The sequence below is a fragment of the Rhamphochromis sp. 'chilingali' genome (genome assembly GCF_963969265.1).
Source record: "Rhamphochromis sp. 'chilingali' genome assembly, chromosome: 5".
In the NCBI taxonomy this organism is placed as follows: Eukaryota; Metazoa; Chordata; class Actinopteri; order Cichliformes; family Cichlidae; genus Rhamphochromis; species Rhamphochromis sp. 'chilingali'.
This window is the reverse complement of record NC_137932.1, coordinates 24,537,843-24,563,105: the sequence shown is the minus strand read 5'-3', so window position 1 is coordinate 24,563,105 and position 25,263 is coordinate 24,537,843. Positions and strand designations below refer to the sequence as shown.

The 25,263-nt window shown below is 39.2% G+C and overlaps 2 protein-coding genes across 21 annotated transcripts; one reads left to right on the top strand and one right to left on the bottom strand.

Annotated features, from left to right (window-relative positions):
• Positions 1-423: 423 nt before the first annotated feature.
• LOC308397309 (low affinity immunoglobulin gamma Fc region receptor III-like) lies at positions 424-7,192 on the bottom strand (the record flags this gene model as incomplete). The annotated part of the gene is made up of 6 exons (XM_080883155.1): positions 424-506; positions 1,107-1,391; positions 1,826-2,071; positions 2,151-2,414; positions 7,056-7,091; positions 7,162-7,192. 6 exons carry the CDS (start codon positions 7,190-7,192, stop codon positions 424-426), a joined length of 945 nt encoding a protein of 314 aa, XP_080739281.1.
• Positions 7,193-9,495: 2,303 nt separating this feature from the next.
• Positions 9,496-23,629, top strand: LOC308397425 (uncharacterized protein). Of its 20 annotated transcripts, XM_080883344.1 has the most exons (8): positions 9,511-9,578; positions 12,867-12,961; positions 13,848-13,923; positions 18,348-18,443; positions 18,554-18,612; positions 20,416-20,513; positions 21,126-21,202; positions 22,904-23,629. In XM_080883344.1, coding segments are annotated over exons 1-6 (414 nt in total). In that variant the 5' UTR covers positions 9,511-9,577; the 3' UTR covers positions 20,503-20,513; positions 21,126-21,202; positions 22,904-23,629. The 20 variants fall into 20 exon arrangements, 2 of the variants coding, with proteins under 2 accessions (XP_080739470.1, XP_080739469.1); XM_080883343.1 differs by having other exon boundaries at positions 9,516-9,578; positions 18,554-20,513; XR_013971745.1 differs by lacking the exon at positions 12,867-12,961 and having other exon boundaries at positions 9,500-9,578; positions 13,848-13,911; positions 18,031-18,443; positions 18,554-20,513.
• The last annotated feature ends 1,634 nt before the right edge of the window (positions 23,630-25,263 follow it).

The following is a 25,263-nucleotide window of genomic DNA, read 5'->3' as shown; positions in this document are numbered from 1 at the left end:
GTGTAAATGTTGGATTTTGGGGTTCCTGCATATGTAAGTGTAGAAGGAAATGAGGATTTGTACATATTACCAAAACATTAGGTGAAATTACAGTCATTTAATTTACAGATACCATTAGGCAAAGCTGAACTTAAACCTACAGATCATGGCAGGAGTACTGAGACATCAGTGATACAGGAAAGCATCTATACAACATTGAAAAACATGTTGGTTGTGGGAGGAGTGGGTAGGAGTGGAGTAGAAGAAATCATTTGTCTCTTTGGTAATAAACTGGGCTTGTAGATATGAATATGCAGTCAAAAAACTGCACTTTGTTTACCTCCAACGTTATACATGACTTTGTGCTGCCATAAAATATCAGATCTATTTAATCTAATATTTATTACTTTTACATGACAAAAATATTTCTCTGTTCTGTGCAGTTTAGAAATGATGCTCGATGGTGACCTCCATGATGTCAAAGTCCTCTGTCAGTTTCTGCTCAGGGTGGGGGTGTGGCGCTGTTGCTATGGAGACAAAGAGTTCAGTCATAATGAGGTAATAATAAGTGAGAAAAACAATCAGAATTTAAGGGGACCCATTTCCACATCTGTATTTTTCTTCTAAGGCCCTTCTAAAGTTGCTTTGCATGATTTACATTTCAAAGTAATCAACACAGCTTCACCTGTGCTCAATTTGTCTTACTTACACCTGAGAATTGATTGATAGATCAGATTGTCTTTGTTCTTACAGTATCTCGGATTTCGAGGCTCTCCCGACATTCCCAGTGTGTTAGCTAGTTTCAGTGTTTCCATGTATGATCCCATGCTTGTTTCTCAGTTTGTTTTCTTTATACTATATACTATGCAGACTGCCTATCTGTGCCAAACTGCCTATAATTTTTAAATAAAGATTTAGATTTTGGATTTTTTTAACAGGTCTTCTCTGTTCTGTTTTTGTGTCCTCTCTTCATTAATTGTTCTAACTTTGGCCGTTTCAGGCCTCTAATAGTCTTTATATATGGCAAAGTCCACCACCGTAGCTGCATGCATACAATTATGACAGAAAATAAACAAAAACACAACAGATCCCCTTTAATAGATTGATCATCTGACAGTGAAAGTTACCTGTGGGTCTTTGTCGATATAAAGACACCATTAGGACAGTTGTGATGACATATGGACAGAACACCACCAGGTGGCAGACCACTCTCAAGACAAGTGGTCGGTGAATGGAGACAGCTGGTGGAGCTGAATCAGTAGGCAGAGCTGTGGCAGAAGGAGACGCCATGGCAGTGGATTGGATCGGTGTGGTCATTGGGGTTGAGACAGAAAGCAAAGTTGAGGCAGAAGACAGGGTTGATGTAGAGGGTGGGGATAATGTGGAAGGCAGGGCTGTAGTTGTAGGTTTACCTGTAAAGAGAATGGCACTGTTCAGGTGATTCATGGATGAAATCTAAGATGGTAATCTTAGATGGACGCAACTTTCAGATCTCGTCTGAAAAGTGACGCTATCCATTGGCCACCAGGGGGCAACTCCTGTGGTAGGAAAAAAAACCTTTGGATGGTGTAGAGGTCTATGGGAAACTCAGCTTCCTCACTCTGCGACCTCACTAAGCACCTTCCTGATTACTTTATTGGGTAGTTTCAGGTTAAACAGAACACATAAGAAGTCTTTAGCCAATTAAAGTCTTTGGTTGGATCCGACCTGCAGGTTTGAAAACATCGAAGTGGTGATAGCTAAAAAGCCTGAGGTCTCATATTGGGACTTCACTGACTAATGGGTGACCTCATGCTATCTATGTCCATCTATGGATGAAATAAATGTTGATCATACTGAAAATTACCTGTGACAGTGATCCAGCTGGGTGGAGACTCCCCATGTTGACTGATGTGACATTTGTAGAGGCCTTCGTCAGACAGGGAAACATGAGGAATGGTCATGTGACCTGTCGACTCAGTCCTGATGACGGAGCCATCTTTATAGAAAACAGCTGAGAGGTTTGAATGTGGGGGCTTTGATTTACAGAGCAGCGTGATGCTGTCTCCCTCCATCACAGGAAGCACAGGACTCTGCAGGATCACTCGGCCACCTCCACACAGACACAAACTACAGCATTTCATCCACTGACACACAGCTTCACCAACACTAACTACACACAATATTCTTACCAGTCACAGTGATGTTGACGGTGTTACTGCTTATTCCCTCTCCGCACTCACACCAGTAAACACCACTGTCCCTTCTGAAGATGTAGGTGATGGTACAACACGAACCGACTTGTTTTCCCCACCCATCTCCACACCGACTCCTTTGTCGTTTGGGCGTGTTCCTCCTCACAGTCCATCCAGCAGGGCAGTCCTCAGCCTCACAGCTCAGAGACAAAAAGTCACCTTCAAACAGCTGAGAGCTGCTGGGGCTCACAGTCAGACGAGCTGTGGGGAAGATATGGATTATGCACATTTACAAAACCCTGAGGCAGCCATCAGATTGTCTCTGAGAATTACAGTGAAACAATTAATGCACACAGAACCATCCACAAACACCAACATTTAAGTATGGAAGGTGGTTTTTAAGGGCAGTAGTTGTTTGGGATCACTCCCATTTATCCAGGTTTATCTAGGGTATGGTTAAACTCCATGCAACCACAGTTATTCAGGATTAGATTACATTAGGTTAGACTGGAATTTCTTATATCCCCTGGGTCTTGGAATCTCATCATATGAGATAAAACATACAAACGCTCATTCACAATTTCATCTGTCAGTTTGATTGATAAAAGCACTTAAGATATTTTGTGCCTATTTAACTAATAATTTGGTAACCTGTAGCTTTTCCTGAGGACATCAGTTTATAATCTTCATTAAGGATACCCATCAGTCTCTTCAAATATCTCCTGGAGGAAGTATGCCAATTATCTTTGAATTTGAGATCTGAAGTTGTCAGAATGATTACCAAAACATGTAGTAAAGCTATAATGAATAATAGGTTTGTCATAGAGTAGTGCAGCCCTTAGTTTCACAGTTGAAACCTGAGGACATTGTGGGGCATTTTATAGTCTTTGTGACTCGGGTGATTGCAGTTAATTGCAGAAGATTCATAGTGCAGAGTGATTGTTGCTAAAGGTTAAAAAAGAAATCCACACCAAATGGAATGTCAGTGAAGTGGAATCCTTCAGAACGGAGAAATGAAACCGCCAAATGCTGCAGTTCCTTTAATGTCCACCTGAGACTGGCTCCAAAAGTGGGCCATTCACATGTTAAAATGTTCAACTTTAAAGCAGAAATAAACATGTTAATTGAATTGAATTGATATACCTTTATTAGTCCCACAAGGGGAAATTTCATAAGGCTGCCGACCTATTGCACGCAATGGCTGCGCCATCTTACCCTCCGACTATACATACATTACACAAAACATCACATGGGGAAGACAGGTCAGAGAGGTATAACAATGGAAAATGCACCACATGAGAAAGGATAAGGAGAAAAAAATAACTCCCCCCACACTGAGCTCCAACAGGGAGATCAGTTTGAGAACAGAAAAAAACACCTCTGCACATAAAACATGAAAAAACTTTTAATACACCAAAGAAACACATGAAAAGCAACAGGGGTGGGTAAAGGGTGCAGCATCGGAAGGGAATAAGCGTCGAAGGCGTTTGGAAAGGGAGGGGGGATGAGTGTGTGCATATCAGTGTATATGTCTGTGCGTGTCCAGAGTTCAGCTGAGACAGTGTCCTTCGCCCTGCTAGGCTAAGTAAACAGTCTTCCAGCCAACCCAAGTGGCCTTGCATGGAATGGGAAGGAACAGTCTAAACACAGTCGTTATCAGGGTGTTTTTGTTCAGCTCCAGCCTTGAGACCGCAGCTGGCGCCAAAGGGGTATCCGCATGAAGTGATGGCGCTTTTTACTTTAGTGCGAACAGCTCATATGAATTTCAAAGCAGTTCTACAGTCCAACACTGGTCTCTCAATCTCCCGTTGGAGAGCCGCGAGCTTCGCCATACTTGCGTTCTGTGATGTTGTCATTTCATGTACTCAAGGATTCTGAGAACTCACGGCAGTGTGCCTCCCCCGAGATGTCATCCAATTTGCGCCCAGAGATGTTATTCCGAGCTAGCCCTTCCGAGATGTATCCAGTCTGCAGTCAGAGATCTTATTCTGAGTATTCACAGCAGCCGTAGCTTCTCCAAGATCTTATCCGTGCTGCACTCAATGAGCCCATTTTGAGAAACTCATGCCTCTCCCATCGTTTCAATCCCAGCGGGCAGCCTTGTGGGGGTTTGAACAGCCGGTTCCGCTTTCTTAATTCTTCAATAAGTCAGGGCCAAGTCAGCTCCGATCCGCCAGAACCCTGTTATCATGATTCCGAATAGGTAGATGTCTTCAGCACTCAAGCTCACCCAAGCTCAAACTTCTCGTTGAGAGAGGGGTGTCAATTGCATTCAGGGACCAGTTGATCCAATCCATAATTCCTCTTTTAGGTTTTAGAGAACAGACTGTGAGAGAGTGTTCCAGGGAAAAGTAATACAAAAAACACGAGACTAGACAAGGACATAAGAGGCTAAGCAGGGAAGCTAAGGGAGAGGAGGAGGAGGAGAGGAGAAAAGTGCGACCGCCTTCGTCAAGAGCAAGAGCAGAAAAACAAATGTTAACAGCCTGCTACAAAGCAATGTTTGGGTTTTTTGGGTAGTTTCCCTTGTTTTCATAACATAAATTCTTTTATTTAACTAATCCACTTGGATTTTGTTGAGGATTGGCCAGGTGTGGCACGTTAGACTGATAGTTGGATGGTGATATCGGCTGCTATAGATGCCAAAATCTGTACGGCTTTACCTCAGTTAATCAAAGTCACTCAACTGAACCTCTGAAGCATGATTGAGCTGCTGGCTCTATTTGAAGCATTTAAATTATGTTATTGAGCCTCCTGTGTGGTGCAGACCGTTGATTTTTCAGTTTTAATAACTGAAGTTGTAGGAATTGGATTGGTATGTTACTTAGTATCAATTAAAACATAAGTGTCTTTGCAGTGTATCCAGTTTGTGAATGCGGGTTTCTAACCAAGCATGCTAGCATTCATTTATCACTCAATTGTCAAGTCTAAATATGTTCACTTTTTATTTGGAATGGAAAGTTTATATATAGTTTGTGGTGATGGTGAGCAGCAGGTTAGGTCAAGATTCAAGGTGCAGAGCACACCATCTACACAGGATGTTTTCTGAGATGAGAGATGCCCAGTTTACTTATCTAAATGCTTCAAAATCAGGAAACAGTGTCTGTCATCAAGCTGAACAGGATGTTGTGGGTAAGTGAGCAACAGCTGTTGCAGAAGGTGCAATGGTGATCACCTTTCTTTCTGCAGGTCGAAAAAGGTTATGTGAATTCTCTTTTCTTGTTGTTATGGAGTCAGTCTGCCAGTCCGTTTATGCAGACATTGTTAAGAAGGCTCTGAAATGCTGGAAAAAAAAATAAAATGAGGCAGAATTTCAGAGCCCTCTTAACTAGAAAATATTCATAGTATAAAAGGTAAAATGTTGCAGAGCTTTAATTATTTTACTACTGAATGACCCACGTTCACATCTAATGTGACCTTTTTTGTCAAGACTAATCACTGCTGATGAAAGCTGGGTCTCCAACCACAACCCACCGACCGAACAGTAGCTATAAGTTTAAGTTTGCAGTCGAAGTCCGAAGCTGACGAGTTTCAACATTCACGAGGTTGTGCATTATAAACTCGGGTCATATCATCAGTGAGGAGCTAACCAACCTGAACTGTGGTGACTGCTATCTTGTGCATGCATTTAAGAGGGTTTCTTGGCCACAGCAAAGCATTCAATGCACACCACTGCCCCCCCCCCCCAGCAGCTCAGCCTCAAAATGAAATTCAAATGAACGTGGAGACAGTACTTTTATGTGTAAATACAAAACTTCAGTATCAACACCACTGGATTTCACAGGAAACAATCAATCAATTTTACATCAGGTATTTTTTATTACTACGTTGGGCAAAATTGCTGAAGCTTTTTTTAAATACTTCCTTTTAGCTGGATATCATCTAATGATTTGAGAAATCTGTCTCTAATTGCATCTTTTCCTTGCTCAGCTCAACGACCCTTCATCAGATTCACTACAAAACTGTCGGGGTATTTTGTGGACGTGAGCAAGTTCCATTTTGAGTTTGAGGTTATTTGGACGAAAGGTTCCTCTGTTACCGCTGCTTCCTCCACGACAGCTGCTGCCTGCTGTGTATACATGAAGTGTTATACAATACACACACAGGCATGTATGTTTGGCTATATTTGTGAGGACATTTACTCTTATTAATGCTTTGCCAAACCTGTTACGCCTAAAACCAAGTCTTAACCCCTTAAATAGGCCTTTGAAAGGGTGTGAGGGGAAAAAATCCTTCGTCACTTTGAATTCCTAAAATGTAAACTAGTTTGTACAAAGACAACTGGACATGACTGGATTTAGGCTTCTTTGTCTTTGGTTTCCTGTGAATCAGTCACTTCACCATAAAGTATATAGCAGTAAACCACGATTTAAAAAAACACATAATCATGCATGCACATTCAGCGAGCACATATCCTTCTAGCCTTACGCTTTTTAACCATTAATTAATGATTGGTTGTATCTGTGAACTGTAGTTCACAGATACACAGAGAGCATATAAACCAAGAGTACCTTGTTGAAGCAACTTTTATGTATTTGACTACATCTTTGTTATGAAGCCTTCATTTAAAAAAATCCAGATTTAGATGCATATCTATATTTATGTCTCTGAATCACTTTCCACTGAAACTGCCACCAGAAATTACCTTTTATTTTATTTTTATTGTATTAACCTTGATACTTAAACCTTTAGCTTATCTCTGTACCTTTTTCTGTCTCAGCTCAGTTACGAGCTACATGGAAATAATTCATGGGAAAACTACGGAGGCCTGTGAAATTATATGTTCTGGTAAGTGAAAGCATATCTTAAAACATTCGTTTGTTTTTTGTACACCATGTTGTATTTAAACATGTAATTGTATAAAGTGGGGTTTCCTGGTAGAATAAAACAAAGTGAACTAACCTTGATTTGTTGAGCCACACAGCAGGGAGATCAACCCTAAATAGAATAACACTCAGTTAGTTTAAGTTTCACAATAATCTGACAAAAGAATATGTGGTGTACTTACACAGCAGCCACAGGACATATGCACCCTTCATTCTTTCAATTGGTCATATTTGACTGAGACTTAATAATGACACTTCACTCAGTTTACAGTAAAATGAAACTCGCGTCCCCTCCCTTTGTGGTTTCTTTGTCTGAATATAACGAAAGACCCTTTTCCATTCCATAGAAGCAGAAAAATTACGTAGTAAGAGATTTGATTGGACCACAACCTTAAGTTAACCATCAGCTCTCTCGTGGTTTGTGTGTTTTTCTGTTTTCAGTCATTGATTTATATTTTTCAGTATTGGCCTCTGTTTGGAGTTTCTTGAATTGCAGTCAGTAATAAAGACAAGGTGGGAGTTTTGGCTCAGACAATAGTAAAGATCCAAAGCGCAGAAAGTATGACAGCTATAGCTGTAAAACAGTGTCTCATGGGCCCCGGCTGGTTAAGGATGTTGTCTGTTTTTGTGTTCTCTTCACCTGCTGTTTCTGAAAATGTTGGGCAGGTCCTGTCCAGACCCACCCACTGGGTGGAGTCCTCAGGTTCCCACTTAACCTGTCACTCCTGTTTACTCATCAGGCATCCAGTATTTAAGGACCAGCTCGAGCTAGTGACAGCTAAATGAAGCTTCATGAAGTCTTTCAGCCAATTTGATTGCAAAAGAGTTTAATCCTCAGGCTTTATGTGCACACAGACCTCCCTCGCCACCTGCTGGTCAAAAACTGCCAAACACACAGACTTATCACTCTTCATTTTAAGTGCAGTCTTACATGTTGTGTTGTTTTTTTGTTTTGTTTTGGGGGTGTTGTTGTTTTTTCACTATGGATGCAAAGTCTGTCAATAAAGATTGACTGATTTACTGATCAGTAAAATTACAGATATTTGATTTTCAGATATCATTAAATAAAGCTGTGGTAAAACGAATCATAAATGATCAGACACAAAAAAATAGGGCAGAAGCACTGGGACATCAATGACACAAAAAGTAGTGTATACCATATTCAAAAGGAAAGCAACACAACCAATGGAACACCAACAGAAAATGTTAACAGAGAATAGAACAAAAGGCAGCCAACATCCAAAGAGGATCAAAAGCACTGGCAGCAATATCTAGGGACCTGTAGCCCCTAAAGCACCCACACCCATAGCTATATTATTATTATTATTATTATTATTATTATTATTATTATTATTATTATTAATAATAATAATAATAATAATAATAATAATAATAATAATAATAATAATAATAAAGTGTTTTCAGTAATAGGATCAAATTTGGAGACTGTATACAAAGACTCCAGTCATTTGTTTTTATTGTTGTGCTTTTTGTTAAGGACAATTAAAGACACTAAAATGTCATTTAGTGCTTTTATTATTATTTTATTATGATCATATTAGTTGACATTATCCCAAAAATCAGCTAACATGAGAAAAGTATAACAACACATTGTTGACAAACATGACACTCAAAATTACATTTTTCATTAGTATTCATGTGAGCCTTTTAGTGATATCAGCAGTGATGCTGGCACATTTGGGGAGAACTGTCTTTATCTGAATCTGGACACAGGCACACACAGCAGGGAAAAGCAGAGAGAGGGGGAGGGAGACCTCTGACCTTTTAACTTGTCAAATGTTTTAAATACTGAGCTTCAGCAAACATTGAATGTGAAATTATTTCATATCACTTTATATCTTTTTTATCTCAAAGGCAAATGTCTCTTACACTGTATATAATGATGCATTATCTATCAAATAGATAAATATTGTTTTTCTAAATATTGTCTGAAAATGAAAGCTTACTTATACGATATGGGTAAAAAGAAAATCCCAAGATGTAAAAAATGTAATAAAATAAGTAGAGTAATATATTAAATATTATTTTATTGGGGGAGAAAATCAGACCTGTCAGTCATAACTGTCTTAATTCATATAGAATAGATATCAGAGGAAAAACAGGCTGACGTTTGCTAAATGGGTCAAACTGGGCAGAAATGATACACATAAAATCCTTATAAAATATGATGTAACACTATAGACCAGCAGGCACGTGCAGAGGGGGGGGGGGGGGGGGGGGGGGGGCTATAGGGCCTTGAGCACCCGCCCCTTTCCTGATGGGTGCCCAAAGTGCCCTTTTGTTGAGCCAACTTTTAAAAAAAAAAAATTATTATTATTTTTTATGTGTGTGTGCGTGCGGAGTCCTGTCTGTGCCCCTCAACAATAATATTGAACTATTAATCACAGTTTTGCTAAATAAAAGGATCTGGCTTGCATCAGTCACATGATCACATTTAACCAATGATCGCCCTTGACGGAAGAACGCGCTGGTTACCAGCCGGGAACGAGCTCACAAAGAGCACGCGCATTTTTAGCGGTCCGGAGCTGTAGGAGAAACACAAGTTAACTCAGAGACACAGACTGATGCGACAAAACCAGTAAGTAGGTGTACAGCGTACACTGTAGTGTGTAGCACCCAGGAGTATTAGCTTATTACGTACACGTTGGTAAGTTGTCTTGTTGCAACTGACGCACTGAAACAAACGAGCGTGCTGTGTGTGCAACAGCGCGACAAACATTACCTGTCCTTTTATTAACTGCACAGGTAGTGCTAGTCATAGCTGCTGGCTACCTGTGTAAGGCTGTCATGGGTCTGTAGCTCTGTCACCGTTTTAGGGAACATATTTAGTTTTAAAGTAAGTTTCCGGGCTTTTCCTGCCTTTCTGGAGGGATTATATTTTACTAAAAACGATCTAATATGCATGTCCACATAATAATTATTATAATTAGAATATATTAAAAAAACACAAGCTGTATTTTAAAGAACATACATTAAGAAGCAGATTATATTAGATTTATATTTTAAATAAGACAAAATTTGGATTTTACAGCAGTAAAATTTATTGTATCTCTACAGTTTAAAAATGTAATAAGCTTTGCCCCTGCACAGAGTGGATAGTGAAACAAATGGAATCATCATAAATACATTATTTCATATTTATTACTTCCCCCTCCTCATTGCTTTATTATTGTAGCTCTAGTAATAAATAATAATGTAAGGATTCTGGATCAGCACCATGATGCCCATTAGGGCTGGGCCATATTATACCGTTCACGGTAATACCGGTATAATGTTAGGCAACGATAGGAAAATGAAATATCGCGATAGAATATGAGTAAAACACGCATGCGCAGTGCCTTTGTTTTCATACGCACATGGCCGATTGTTGAGTGAAACAGATGAACCAGAATTGGTTTGTAAAAATGGTGCAACTTCAGTGATGTGGAACTGGTTTGGTGTTTGTCTGTCAGATACACGACAAAGCACATTTTTTTGCAGAACATGCAAGCGGCCGTCGGACTAAGATGCCCTTAAATCTGGGAGTAATCTGGGTCCTAAACTCCGTATACTTCAGGTCAAACGAAAACTGCAGCATCACTGAGAGTTAAAAACTGTCTAAATTCTTTCATCTTTAATAAAAACGATCAGCGTTGCTGCTTTACCAGGTGTAACTATAAAGTTTAACTTCCAGGCATCCATGAAAACAAAATGTATTACATTTAACGGAGTTAGAAGTTAGCAGGAAGCTAGCGGAAGTTAGCTCGCTAGTTTCGCTAGTTACCTAAGCATGATATAGCATGTTCTGACTGAGAGATTTCTGAAAAAAATCAAACGTACAGCTCTGCTATCACTTCCAACATAAATGAAGACAGGAAACTAAACAGCAGTGACGTTTGTAGGGTTACTGAAGTTGGGCTAGCTGGTATATAATGATGTGCTACGTGATCGCTAGCGACACAGCTATGTTAGCATAACATAAACAGTGAAGCTGAAGGACGAACACTAACACTTTTCCACTTATAAAAGTTAACGTTAAGGTTCCTCATGGTTAGAGACAAATGCAATCGCATGGCAGGATGCTGTAAAAGGACCAATCTTCAGTCAGGAGAACAACTGAGATAATCCATCCACAATACGAGGTTAGTCATTAATATACTGCAGCAACATGGGAATAGAGCCGCTGCCAGAGAATTCAACATTAATGAATCAATGGTACAGAAGTGGAGGAAGCAAGAAGAATGAGTTTAATAAAGTTTGATTTATCTGACTGCTAATGTGCCTTATAATCCCGTGCACCTTATGGTCCGAAAAATACGTACTGCACACTGCAGTTTAATGTTGCAAAGCACCTCTTTTTAACTTCAGTGGATATTATACATGGTTATGCTCAGTATATGTCAGCCTATTTCTACTGGAAATGCCTTTTGGTTAAACTTTCAGCAAGGAATTTGCATTTGCACTGTTACATTTTTATAAAGCTTTAATGTACATAAAAACCAGCTTCTTGTTTAAGTGAAAATAAATGGAAGGTTGTCTGTTTGCGCTAGTAATGTTGTGGAGTTGTATTTTGTCTCGCATCAATTATATCGTCAGTTATATCGTTATTGCAAATTTTCAAATATATATCGTGATAAATATTTTTGGCCATATCGCCCTGCTCTAATGCCCATAGTATATACGGTATTCTGAAGAAGGTCTAAAATGTCACTGTGTGTGCATGTGTGTGTTTTATTTAGATGGATTTTAAAAAAAAAAAATTACTCATGATATAACATTGTCCAGACATGCCTGGTAAGGACATGAGGAGGAAACAGCAGGAGCTGTGTGAGGCTACTAAATGCAGTGCTATAACATTTTTCTGTCATCATTTTATTATAGATTAAGTGCAAGAGTTGTTAGGTGTGGATAATTAGATTATAGTTTATTGCAATAGCAAGTTGTGCCTTGTTCTCAAGTGGAGAGGGATATATGAAATGATGGAAGGAAGAAGAGAAGCAAAGAGTGATTCACAAGCAGAGCCTAAATTATTTCTCACAGTGTTTTGTTGCCTTATGGTTCCAAGCGCTGTCACCAATCTTTGCATTTTGTTATTATCTCATGACACTTGTTTAATCAGCTACCATCTCTCCTATGGACTTTTTAATGTCTACAGTCTCAGATCAACACAGCCCTGCCCTTCCCATATTAGATTCTTGATGAATGTGTGTTGTTGTTATTCAGCCTGGTTCAATGTGCCCCTTTTTAACTTTGAGCACCCGCCCCTTTAAACCTCTCTGCACGGCCCTGTACACCAGGGGTGGGCAACTCCAGGCCTCGAGGGCCGGTTATAGACCCTGCTATAGTCCAACTAACCTCAGAATATATAAATCATGATGCAACAAACACAGCAGTATTATTAATCCAAAATGATGGCATTTATTTTCAGGTGCATTCTGCTGCTGATACTTACATACTTTAACTTTCTCCTTAAAACAAACATACTTTTGACTTGACACCACCAAACAAAACCTGCTTAGGCACCACAATAAACAAACTCACATTAACATTAGTGTAATCGATCCTGATGTATGGGACTGTAAAAGTGATATTCAGTTGAGTGTCATGGTCCTCCTGTCCTCCACAGCTTTCTGTCAAGGTTTAGGCAGCATTCACAACCTGTCTACATTTTTCAGATTGAAGCAAAGGACCTTGTATGAAAAGCGGTTCATTACTAGAAGCTTTTTAACACAGTCATCTTTGGTGACATCTGGCAAAAAAAGTGGGCAAGTCTTTTTTTTTTCCTTTTCCAGACTTGTGAGCTTTTTTTACTCACAATTCTGACTTTAATCTCAGAGTTTTGAAAAAAGAAAAAACATAAGACGTGCCCACTTTTTTTTCTTTCCAGTGGCACTAATCGTCTTCCGCAGCCCATGCGATCGCACATTTCCTGTTGGCTGTCCCGGTGCTTGCTTCAGCTTCAAACGGGCACATACAGCCAAGGTAATTTGGAAAGCTGGATGATTTTATGCATTTACATACAACTTGAATGCTACGCAAACAGGTATTTACCCCCAAAACAAGTTTTCAAGTCTAAGACGTCAGATAAACTTTTAAGTTAACCTTTTCATTGATTCGCAGTGTGCTCGCTGAATGACTCGGCACGTTTTAGTTTAATGCTACATTTTCACGATTTAAACAGCATAAAACACATAAATAGACCTATGTCGGGCATTGTCTGACCCGCAGAATATTTTTTGCTAGTAAGTGTCTGTTCGCCTTTTTTATCGAACTGTCAATTTTGAGTTTTAACCAAACCGCTAGCTAATAACTCAGAACGGCTGTTTCCGGTATTCATCACGCCTATTATTTGATCCTACCCCGATCTCGTGCGTGCGAAAAAAGGATTGTATTAAAAGTTTTACTTCTTTATTACAGTTGATAATTTGTTATCAAGCTGCGTTCAGCTGCGACATTTTCACAAGTCACTGCCAAAAACTGATTGCAGCTTCTACCTATCGGAATGTTGTTTGTGGCTTAAAATGACTTGACATCATTCATGAGGGATACATTTGACATGTGCTTCACATATTATAGACCAACAAGTTATCCTTTTTTAAGCTTAGTAACTTAATTACTTTTGCTTGCAATACATACTATTTTTGTGATATTTACGTTTAAGCACTTGGTAAAATATTGCAAACCCTTTCACGCGTGGAACATTATTCTTTTATAGCTTTATTTGCAGCTTTCTGACATGAAAAAGCATGGTGGAATATCTTGCTGAACTTTTTTTTTTTCTCATAGAGAATTATATTTTATACAGTGATGCAAAAAACAAAAATGCCCATTGGCTGAAAATCGGGAGTGTTTGTTCTTGTCATTTCAGTTTGTGAAAATGGCTGTTAAGCACTATCTGATAATCCCGATTCTGGCGGTGTCTGTGTTGGCAGGTGAGCATCATGGTGAGTTTGTTCTGTAAATCATTGTAAAACCGCTCACACCCTGTCAGATCTGGACACAGTTATTTAATAAATACTACAGACACATACAGTGGGATGCAAAAGTTTGGGCAACCTTGTTAATAGTCATCATTTTCCTGTATAAGTCGGTGGTTGTTACAATAAAAAATGTCAGTTAAATATATCACATGGGAGACACACACAGTGATATTTGAGAAGTGAAATTAAGTTTATTGGATTTACAGAAAGTGTGCAATAATTGTTTAAACCAAATCAGGCAGGTGCATAAATTTGTGCACCACAAAAAAAGAAATGAAATCAATATTTAGTAGATCCGCCTTTTGCAGAAATTACAGCCTCTAAACCACATGTGTCAAAGTCAAGGCCCGCGGGCCACAGCCGGACCAGCGTACATTTATATCCGCCCCGCGAGATCATTTTATATAGATTTATTATTATTGTTATGCATGACCCGGCGATATGAGGCGCTAATAACACACAAACTACAGATCCCATTATGCAGCGCTGCAGCCTCCTTGCAGAACGCTAGGCTACCTGGGAACATTCCCCCGTCAATCAGGTCAAACTTCTGTTAGCTAGCCCCTCACAATGGCGAAGAGAAAAGTTGATTCTGAAAACAGAGCCTTTCAGCACCGGCGGCGGGAGACTGAATATATGTTTACAAACATTGCTGGTAAACCTGTATCTTATTTGTGGCTGTAATTAAGGGGTTTAATTTAAGACGGCACTACGAGTCAAAACATAAGCTGAAAACTGAGCCTGTGGCCTTCCATTTTCTCAATATGTTCCTAACTGTGGAAACAGACAGCTTAAATCTCTGAGAAAGCTTTCTGTATCCTTCCCCTAAACCAGTGGTTCCCAAACTTTTTTTTTTGTTAGGCCCCCCTTTGTTTTACAAGAAAATGTTTGCGCCCTCCCCCCATGCGTGCGCACAAACACATCCTCCAACAACACACACCCATATTTTGCTCCATTACGGTTTATTTCACACCTCAAACATTTAGTAAACAATTAAGCAAATACAAGTAATCTGCAATAAATTACAGGTATAATAAAATAAACTACTAACTCTTTTACGCTACATCCACACCTACACGGGTATTTTTGAAAACGCAGCTGTTTCTATGCGTTTGGGCCTTTCGTCCACACGTAAACAGCATTTCTAATCACAGAAAACTGAGATTTTTTAAAACTCCTTTTTTGCGTTTACGTGTGGACGAGGAATACAGAGTTCGTCACGCAACGTCAAAGGTATGTGCCTTTTTTCACGTCACGCTGTGCACCACGTTGTTTACATGAGATGAATTGCAGAATGGCAGATAGTCAGATTAACAGTATTTTATCTCTATCTGCAGGTTTTACACGCTTGCATATAAACACGCAATTACTGTCCCTCTATTTAGAAAGGCAGAGGCGTCACGGTGTGATTATTTTACGTGTAGTTGTTTTTTTCCTGTGTAATAATTTTCAACATTGCTATCAATACATTTTTCAAAAAATGCCTCTCTGTGCAAAATGGGTTTAAAAATATAAACAACTGTGGGATGCTGTTTGTCCGTGATTTGAACCGGGGGACAAATCATTGCAGGATCAGCCTGATATTATTTTTATCCCGCTGTAACTTTACTGTATAAAGAGCTAACATCTCCAAAATGTCAGGAGTAGTTAATCATTACAACAAGTGTTTGTGAACTAAAAATCAAGAATGTGGGATACCGTTTGTCCGTTTTTTGAATAGCCCAGCGCTGCTCCCGACGCAGGGAAAACCAATTCTGCAGGGGAGACCTACCTCGGCACTTGTGCAGGTGAAGCCAAAGGGCAGATATGCGTCACCATATTTTCTAGTCTTTGGCTTAGAATGAAGTTGGTTTGGAAACATATTCAGCGATGCTTCATCTCCTGCTTTGTGTTTGTGTGGGAGCCCCGTGCTAGCAGTGTCCAAGCGTTTTTTGTCGTCCCCCCCCCCCCCCCCCCACTGCTCCCCCCTAAGGGGCGGGCCCCACATTTTGGGAAGCTCTGCCCTAAACCATGATGGTGAACAATCTTTGTCTTCAGGTCAATTGAAGGTTGTTTTGAGACCCCCATTGCTACTCTTCAGAGAAAATTAAAAGAGGAGGGAAACTTACAATTGGCCCCCTTAAATACTCTTTCTCATTATTGGATTCACCTGTGTATGTAGGTCAGGGGTCACTGAGCTTACCAAGCCAATTTGAGTTCCAGTAATTAGTTCTAAAGGTTTTGGAATCAATAAAATGGCAACAGTGCCCAAATTTATGCACCGGCCTGATTTTTAAACAATTATTGCACACTTTCTGTAAATCCAATAAACTTCATTTCACTTCTCAACTATCACTGTGTGTCTCCTATAATATATATATTTAACTGACATTTTTTATTGTAACAACCAATGATTTATACAGGAAAATAATGACTATTAACAAAGTTGCCCAAACTTTTGCATCCCACTGTATCAATGTGTCTCCAGGAGTTTAAATTGGTGCAGGGCTGCATTAAAATCCTCTACATTCAATCTTTTAGCCTTCTGATGAATTAACACTCAAATATAGACGCAATAAGTATGATCTGGAAAACTGACTGCTTGTTAAATCAGTTTCTCCTTCAGCTCGCTATTTACCAGAACATTCTGCTATATCACAGGTAGACTGGTGCAGCATCAGCTATCTGTCTCACACGTCACTTTTCCATTATTCTTAATAACATGCAGATATACCCGATGAAGCTCTCACATCCTGCTTGCTGCTAGATATCTCACGTTCCTTCACAGGTATATCTGGACTGACATTAGTAGGTCTCAGATTCATAAAATCTCAGCTGGTGAACACGTACTCTTTTAACACTAGAACACCAGGACCCCTCCTGCAACAACAACAGTAATGGTAATGATGTCATTTCTTGAAGCAGTTAAGTTGTTAATTTTCAACCAAAAAAATAAGATTTGACAGATCAAGTATTTAAGAGTAATGTAATTGAGATTATTTGTGAAGGGTTGTATTATTATTTTAAATAATAATTTAGGTAATATCAGCACAGATTATGAAGTTAACATACACATTAGAATAACAGACAAAGGGTAAAACAAATAATACAAAAGCTAAGACATTAGAATTACACATTTGTATTAGTTTCCCTAGAAAAAGATGCTGTGAAGAAGATTGCCTACAATTTAAAATTGACCTCACAGCCGGCTACAAAAATGTAAGAACATTTGAAATCATTATGAAATTAGAACATTCAAAGTTTTTCATCTTTCCCCAGTCACAAAATCTGTTGCCTGTCATCCAACATCAACACTGCTCTGCCTCTGCAACATCACCTCCTAAACTGTCTTGCTCAGGCCTGAAACATGTTTTGCTGTTCACTTGTGGATTTCATCCTTTATTTTCTCAGATTAGTTCTCCCCACTCTACTCTCTGCTCAGTTCAGATACATTTCCCCTGCTACTTTTCTGTTTGCTTCTCCACGCACTTGGTAAGGTAATCCCCCGATTTGCTCAGGCTCAAAATCCTATCATCAGCCTGGCAGTAGTTACAAATTTTTTATCTACCTATAGTCCCATTTATTTTATTTTTGCAATCATATTTAGCTAGCTTTTGCTCATGTTATAGCAGCCTGCATGTAAAATGTGTGTAAACAATCATGTTGCTGGACTATCGAATGTCACATAATAGTGGTTTTACATCCATTTCTATAGGGTCAAAATGACGTCCTAGGTACAAGTGGTCATTATATATATATATATATATATATATATATATATATATATATATATATTCTTTTTTTTATTTTTTTTTATTTAATTTTATTTTATTTTTTTTCCTTTCAATCCTACACACCCCAAAATTCAGTATTTGATGAATGACCCCATTTTAGGAGAAATTGTGCAATATAAGATCATGGGGTTTTAATTTAAAAAGTTACAGGATTTTTAAAAAGCCAATGGGTCAAAGTGACCCAGTTGGCATTTCTAGTGTTAAAAGGATATGCTTTTATCTCTCTTTGCTGTTTATCAAGTGCGTTTGTTGTACGTTTGGCATTATTCAAAGTATTGAAACCGTTGTCCTTTGAAAGCTGTGACAGGTTCCAGCACAACCAATGACCCTGAAATGGATCAGCTGAAGGTGGGGGATGATTCTGCTCCTTCAGTACAGGAAAATGTCACAGCTGAACCTGGAGAGACTGTCATTCTCCCTTGCAGAAATCCTAAAAGTTAGAGTTAGAGTGGCACAGAGCTAACAGTAGTCAGTATGTGCTCAGCTATCGCGATGAACAACTTGATTCAGAAGACCAAGATCCATCTTTTATCAACCGAGTGGATGTGAAGGACAGAAATATGACACATGGGGATTTGTCTTTGATTATGACGAATGTAACAACTAATGACACAGGGATATACGAGTGCAGAGCCTTTCAGAGTGGACCAAGCCGCATGAAGAGAGAAATTCTTGTCGTCAGCATTGTCAACCTGAAAGTCGCTCACTCTGGTGAGTTTATAAAGATAAATAAGATAAATTTTGTTATAAAGATGTTGCAGAGGGCACTTTTCTATAAGATGATATCTAACAAAAGTCCAATCATACACCTCTGTCTGCAGGCCAAAAACCTGGCGAGAGGATCGATGGACTGAAAGTGGCCCTGTATGTTGGAGAAGGGGTGATTATTGCTGTTGCAGTTGCAGTTGTAGTTGCAGTTGCAGTAACGGCTGGAATTTGTATCTATAAAAGACCTTCTCGTAATTCTCAAGGGGTAATATAGAAAAGTACACAATTTTTTTTTAACAAAGGTCATGACTGAAGAGCAGAATTCATTTCCTATCTGAACCTGGGATGGGAGGAAGCGAGGATGGATGTGTTGGACTGAAGACCAAATACTGCCACCGTGTGTCTGTTTGCATTGCTCTCAGTCTTCACAGAAAGGATGACTTGATAAAAATCTACCAGTGCTGAGGTTACAGGACTCGCTTGTGTGCAGCTTCAAAAAGATTAGAATTTCTAACACACAACTAAATTCAAATTTAAGAAACAAAAGTGACAGTGCCCGTTTTTTAACTAATTTTCCCCAGAGGTCTGGTGGTCCCTCTCTGAAGCCAGACTATTTATAACAGTTCCCAGAAAACTGAGAGTAATGAGTTAAACTCAGTCATCCAGATTTATTTGGTGGGAATTGTGCTCACTATCTTGATCTTTTAGAGCACAGGTAACAGACTCCAGTCCTCGAGGGTTGGTGTCCAGAAACTTTTCCATGTGCAGCACAACTGAATACAATTACTCAGGTGGCTCAAGAGTTGGCAATTCGTCTTGTAATCGGAAGGTTGCCGGTTCGAGCCCCAGCTCTGACAGTCTCGATCGTTGTGTCCTTGGGCAAGACACTTCACCCGTTGCCTAATGGTGGTGGTCAGAGGGCCAGCAGCCAGCAGCCTCGCCTCTGTCTGCCATCACCAGTGTGTGAAGGTGTGTGTGTGTGTGAATGGGTGGATGACTAAATGTAGTGTAAAGCGCTTTGGGGTCCATATTATATTAATTTAAAATAATTTCTTCCAACTTTCTTCCAACTTTCCTTTGATAATCAAAATATAATTAAAATGTTGTTACTGTTTCACTTTGTACTGTGCATAATGGCAATTGGTCCCTTTCCCGTCTATGTCTTCAACCAATCAGCACACAAGCTTGTTCCTTCTGAGTCGGTTAAATTGTGACGGTGCTCAGCTGAGAGTTATGTAAACAGACACCAAAGCAAGAGCAAAAATCCAAGAAAAGGAAGTAAAATGAAATGTTTGTTATGACTTTATCTTTCAAAAGTCAGCTTTTAAACTGTCCCTTCCACTAACGCTAATTGATATCAAGTTGAATTACCTGCTTTTCCATGTTGACATTTTTCTTTCTTTCGTGGAGCTTTGTCACTTTTTGCTCTTCTGAAGTTTTTCAAGAAATTGCTTTCTAATGAAGAAAGTCATTTGTGTTTCCAGTAGAGTCCTACTGGAGGATATTGCAAACATTTTTACTTTTTTTTTTTTTTTTTTTTTTTTTTTAATGAAAATGAAGTTGTTAATTTTGTCATTTTGTTCATACACATATGGGCAGCAATGGAAAACATTTTACTCAGAAGAGATGGCTGTTGAAAACGGCACGTGCTTTTTATTTTTCTCTTTTTTTTTGTAAACCTGGCTGTAATATGACCAACACTAGCAAGAAAAAGTACAAGATCAACAGAAGCAAGAATAGGATTCATTAAGAGAGAAGAAGGCTTTGCTGGCTGATGACACTCCAGAAGAAATTTAGCTGGGTTGCAGACAAAAAAATCATCAAGAAGATGTAAAAATGCCACGTCGACTCAACTTCATGGTCATTTTGGAGAAAAGTTTGGAGATGCAACAGGACTACACATGTTTGAAGCTCCTCATCAAAAATTACCTGATGTCCTGAAGTGTGACTGAATGGATCTTGTCCTTGACTACAGACCAGCGTGCTCAATCAGCGTGAGGCTAAAAGTGTCCCTACCAGCCTCACAACTGAAGACACCATCAGAAATAGCAGTCTGGAGTGATCTACTGAAAGGTAAATACTGTTTAACTGAAGTCACACTGGCACGCTAATCTGAAGACAGTTAAGCAGTTAACATTAGTTTCTCTTAAAGCAGAGGTTTCAAATTTAAACTCCTTAAGAAGAAACCACTTCAAGACACGTGTGTAGTTCATTGACAGGCTTTAATCTAACAGTTTTCTCTTGTACATGTACAGATCACAAACTGTCAACAAAAAGGTGCTTATTCAGCAAACAGCTTAATCAGTAATGCTTCCTGATTACACAAAGGCAGCCATACAGCCAACCAACAACAATATGTTTCACAAGCCTGAAAATGAGTCTTTTAGTTCTTGCACAGATTTCCACGCATCTCAAAGTGAAAGCTTCACAGGCCTGAACCATCAATTCAATGACTTAATTCGTTTAGCTGTACCACACATTCCTCCTGCTGCTAAAACCATCTGGAAAACATACAACTTCAAACAAACTTTGCTATGATGAAAACTGACTTCACAGCCAAATTCTGCTGTAGTTCCATTCATCTTTTTACTTCAGTGATGTTCTTTATATCTCCATCACTCACTGCTGCAGGTAACCAGGCCAAACTGTTTCTCAAAGTTTTCTGTTTGTGATTTTGTGTTTTAGATCGTCACATGGAGTTTTGGCATGAGCCATCAATATGGAGCTTCCCTGTCTTTCCCAGCCTTATAGATACATCCAAGGTGAATGACCTGTTGGCAGCATGCTGCTTAGTTTGTTTGCCTTGAGGGTTTTTTTTGTTTTGTTTTGTTTTGGGGGTTTTTTTTAGGGAACTAGACAGCCAGCCCAGAAACACTACTTACTTGAACAAATTATTACTATTTTATCAATGTACGAGGCCAGTAAATTGTTGTTTCTCAGATTTATGATGTCACCCGTCACTAGTTGGGGCTTTGGCAGGAAATTTTGGACAAAGAAAATAAGTGGTTGTAAACTCACATTAAACCACCTGATATCTCACAGGTGTGAAGTGGGGGGGGAATAAGAAAGCAAACCAACCATACATTTCAGGAATATTTAAAATAAACTTTTACCATTGAAGAAATTCACTACATCTTTTGGACACTGATTACTTTAAGAACCGTATTTAACCTCCTCCGTTACACAGACTGATTATATTTTAATGTTTTCAGAGTGTTTTTGTACTTTTTTCCCCCTCCTGCTTAAACAGCTAGAAAATTATTCACCAGCAATATTCCTTACACGAGTACATTAACTGTCTCTCTTTGTTAAAGACGTTGATGAAAAATCCTGTCACCAGGGGGTGACTGCCCTGACCGCAAAAAATGATTTTTGGCCTTCTAGAAGTCTGATGAGTTCATGAGCTCAGTCACTCGCTTTGTGTTATACTTAATACTAAAAGGAGGATTATCCAGGAAATACCTGCATATATGTTTTATATGAGGGGTCAGATCCACCTGCTTACAAAAAACAGTACAAAAAACCAACCATTTGTACACATATTTACAAATGGCCTGCTGAGTGGTGCATGGAGCATGTTGATTGGTTCATGGACCTCCCTGAACTAATGGCATTTATTGCAATTGTCATCTTGCGGGGGGTTAACAGGGTTCCATCTCTAAATGACTGCTGGTCAGCAAACCTGGGAAACCCACAGATAATTGGAACTATGGCACGAAACCGCTTCCAAGACATCACGCTAAAGCGTAGGTGTTGCATGGTTTTTTGTACTGGTTTTATCAATAAATCTCAGCAACAAAGGACATACACCCATGTGTGTTGATTTCTCCCTAAGATGGCAAACTGAAACACTCCAAGTTGGTGACTTTTGGAGATTTATTTCCCTGGATGATTGAGAATGCATCAAGATGAAACACAAAAGGAAGTGCACAGCTTTTAGCAGCTCCCCCACCCCCTCAATCACACACCCCCACTCCCCTCCCTCCAGAATTCCCAGGTAACAACCTAATATACATATGAATGACTAGCCAATTTAGCTTCCACTTGGCTGAAGCTAAAGCTTAGCTAAAAGCCTACCAGCCATTTGGCTGCTCTCCGGGTTTTATAGGTAGAAAAGCCAAATGGCTGCTCTCTGGGAGTTTAAGTGTAAAGACTGACCATTGAGGACTGAGATCTGGAAAGTTTTCTGTTCATGGCTTCAAAATGTTAATCTGAGCCACTTAATCATCACTTTTACCTTATGTAATGATCCTGTGTGATGTTGGAAAATACAGATTTGTTCCGTTTGGTCAGTCCTTAAAAAGCTGAAAGTCACAAACTGTGATCATCTAGGAGCTCTAATGAGGCAGGAATGGATCTCCATGAATCAGGATTTGACCCAGACACTGATGTCCATCATGCCACATAATTGATAATAATCAGTTTTATCATGTTTTTGTTTGTTTGTTTGTTTTTTCCAACAGGAAAGAGGAAATGAGGGGTGCATGTCCTTCGTGCACTGATGGAGATGTTAACGAGGCTAAGGAGAAACCTGAACACTTTACCCAGATGTTCAGGACATGAAGAAAGGGTGGCTGCTGCACAGAACCAGGATCGGGCAATCCACGCTTGTTTTCTAAAGAGGATTTCTACCCAAAGTTGGGCAGATTTTCCCAAAGAAAATACTCCTGTGTCTCTACCAATGGATAAAAATGTTGTATTTTAAGTCTGTAAAATATTCTGTTTACTATTATAATGATGTGTATGCGTAGTTTTAAATCTTCTTTGATAATAGGCTTTTTAACAAAACTGGCTGATTTTAATGCTGTTAACTGTGCAGTTAAGTGATCATGCTCATTTAATCAAATTAAAACCTACTGATGTTCTGACCTTCATAGTCAATCTAGTATCTAGCTGTAGTAGTATGTTACAAGCAAAATGTATTTTAAGTATCACAATTACTCTTATAATCTCATACAATGTTGTGAATCAATGTTTGTTTCATTTGTACAGTCATTAGCAGCAGTCTTTAAGCAATTAGTTAGCAACTTGCAGTTATCTATAGAAAGAGATATTATGTAAAAATGCAAAAAAAATCTGAGCTAATAGACTCAACATTTAATATAGCGTCATGCACGCACCCATACATTACTTTTATTTCTGTAGAAATCTGTATTAGGACCTGTGTTTAACTGTATTTTAAATAAATTAACCTTAAAAAAAAGAATTCTTTGTTTACCTCAAACATTCAGGCGATCATACTTTATGATCGGATGATCAGGTTAAGAGCCTCGGATGACACAGAGGCTCTTAACCTGAGGAGAAGGGAAAACTGTGGAGTTATCGATGGTGGTAATTAAATGGGGGGGGGGGGAAATGATAGGTGAACAGATTCCTTAATAACAAACTACAAAAGAGAAAAGACAAACGTTGATGGGATGCTGTCATGCTTTATCAGAATAAGTCCATCTATTTTCCTCCAACTTTTTAAATTCAGGGTTGCAGCAGGGGTGGGGGTGTTGGAGTCTATCCTACGTGTTACACAGTCCACCCTGGACTTTCACACCTACACCCAGATCAGCTAACAAGCATGTCTGGATTGTTTGGGGAAGCTGGAGAGAACCCATTCATACACAGGGAGAACATACGAGCTCCTCACAGAAAGACCTCAGCCAACCGGCAGGTTCAAGCTCAAGAACTTCTTCCTATGAAAAGATAAAAAAAGATGCTAGCAATATCCCGTTAGCACTGCCTGAGTTTTTAATTCAACTAACCTCTGTACCACTGGGCTGGCCATGGTGGTAGGTCCTAGATTTAAATCTCCCTGCTGGCTGGTGTCTTTCTAGAAACGTATGTTCTCCGTGTGCTTGTATGTACTTCAGCTTCTTCCCACAGTCCAAAGACATGCATAGGTTAGGTTAACTGGCAATTCTAATTCTAAATTGGCTGTACATGTGAATGGTTTTCTGTCTACAGACTGGTGATCTGTCCAGACTGTACCCTGCCACTTTCTGTATGACAGCTGGGATACAGTGTTTTCCTGTTTTGTTTTGTTTTTTGGCGGGGCCACTGTGTTATACTGAAGTCTTTAAAACATAATGAGACCTGATGTGAGTAGAGGCACATTCATTCACATCCTTTTATCCAAACTGAGCAACAAAGTCACCACAGTTAAAATGAGCCACACCAATAGTGACTCGTTTAAACTGACTTTAAGTAGAAATATGTTCTAATTAAAGACATCTGATGTCTTTAATTAGTGCCTATAATGTAACTGTGTCCAGGAATATCGGTATTAGCACACAAGTGTCCAGAGACAGAGGGAAAGTTTTAATTGTAAGTACTTAAAAAGGCAGCAAACCTGGTTAAGAAAAAAGGAGTAAAATAATGAATCATCAAACACATCCATAAAACATGGGGTTAGCTACAGTGGTAACCATTGCACAGCCCTACTGTAGCATTTTCTTAGGTGGAAATGAAAACAAAAAATGAAGTTTCTTTTTTCTCATTTCATTTCTCATTGTATTTGTTCAAAAGTAAATGTTAAGCTTTGTAAACCTTTGACGACTTCACATGCTCCTGATCAAAGGCAAACCATCACAGCTCGTTGGTGTGTTCATCATCATCTTTAACCTCTTGCTTGAATGTCGCTCCCAAAAGAACAAATGTTTTCCTGACACGTATAAGACTGATAATTATACAAAATTGTCTTTCTAATGATCTTTGTGAAGTTATTGTCTGCTAGCGATAGCTTTGATAGTTTGTTTTTCCTATCTGAAGAACCTAATCTAAACTTTACAGGTGACTCAGGTAAAAAAAACGTGCCAGTGCTGCTGATGTCAGC

Bases quoted from the DNA above. Each gene is read 5' to 3' on its own strand.
- LOC308397425 (XM_080883343.1), top strand. The intron at 13,924-18,347 runs GTGAGTTTGTTC...CTAATGACACAG, and splicing joins GTTGGCAGGTGAGCATCATG to GGATATACGAGTGCAGAGCC. The intron at 18,444-18,553 runs GTGAGTTTATAA...CTCTGTCTGCAG, and splicing joins CCTGAAAGTCGCTCACTCTG to GCCAAAAACCTGGCGAGAGG.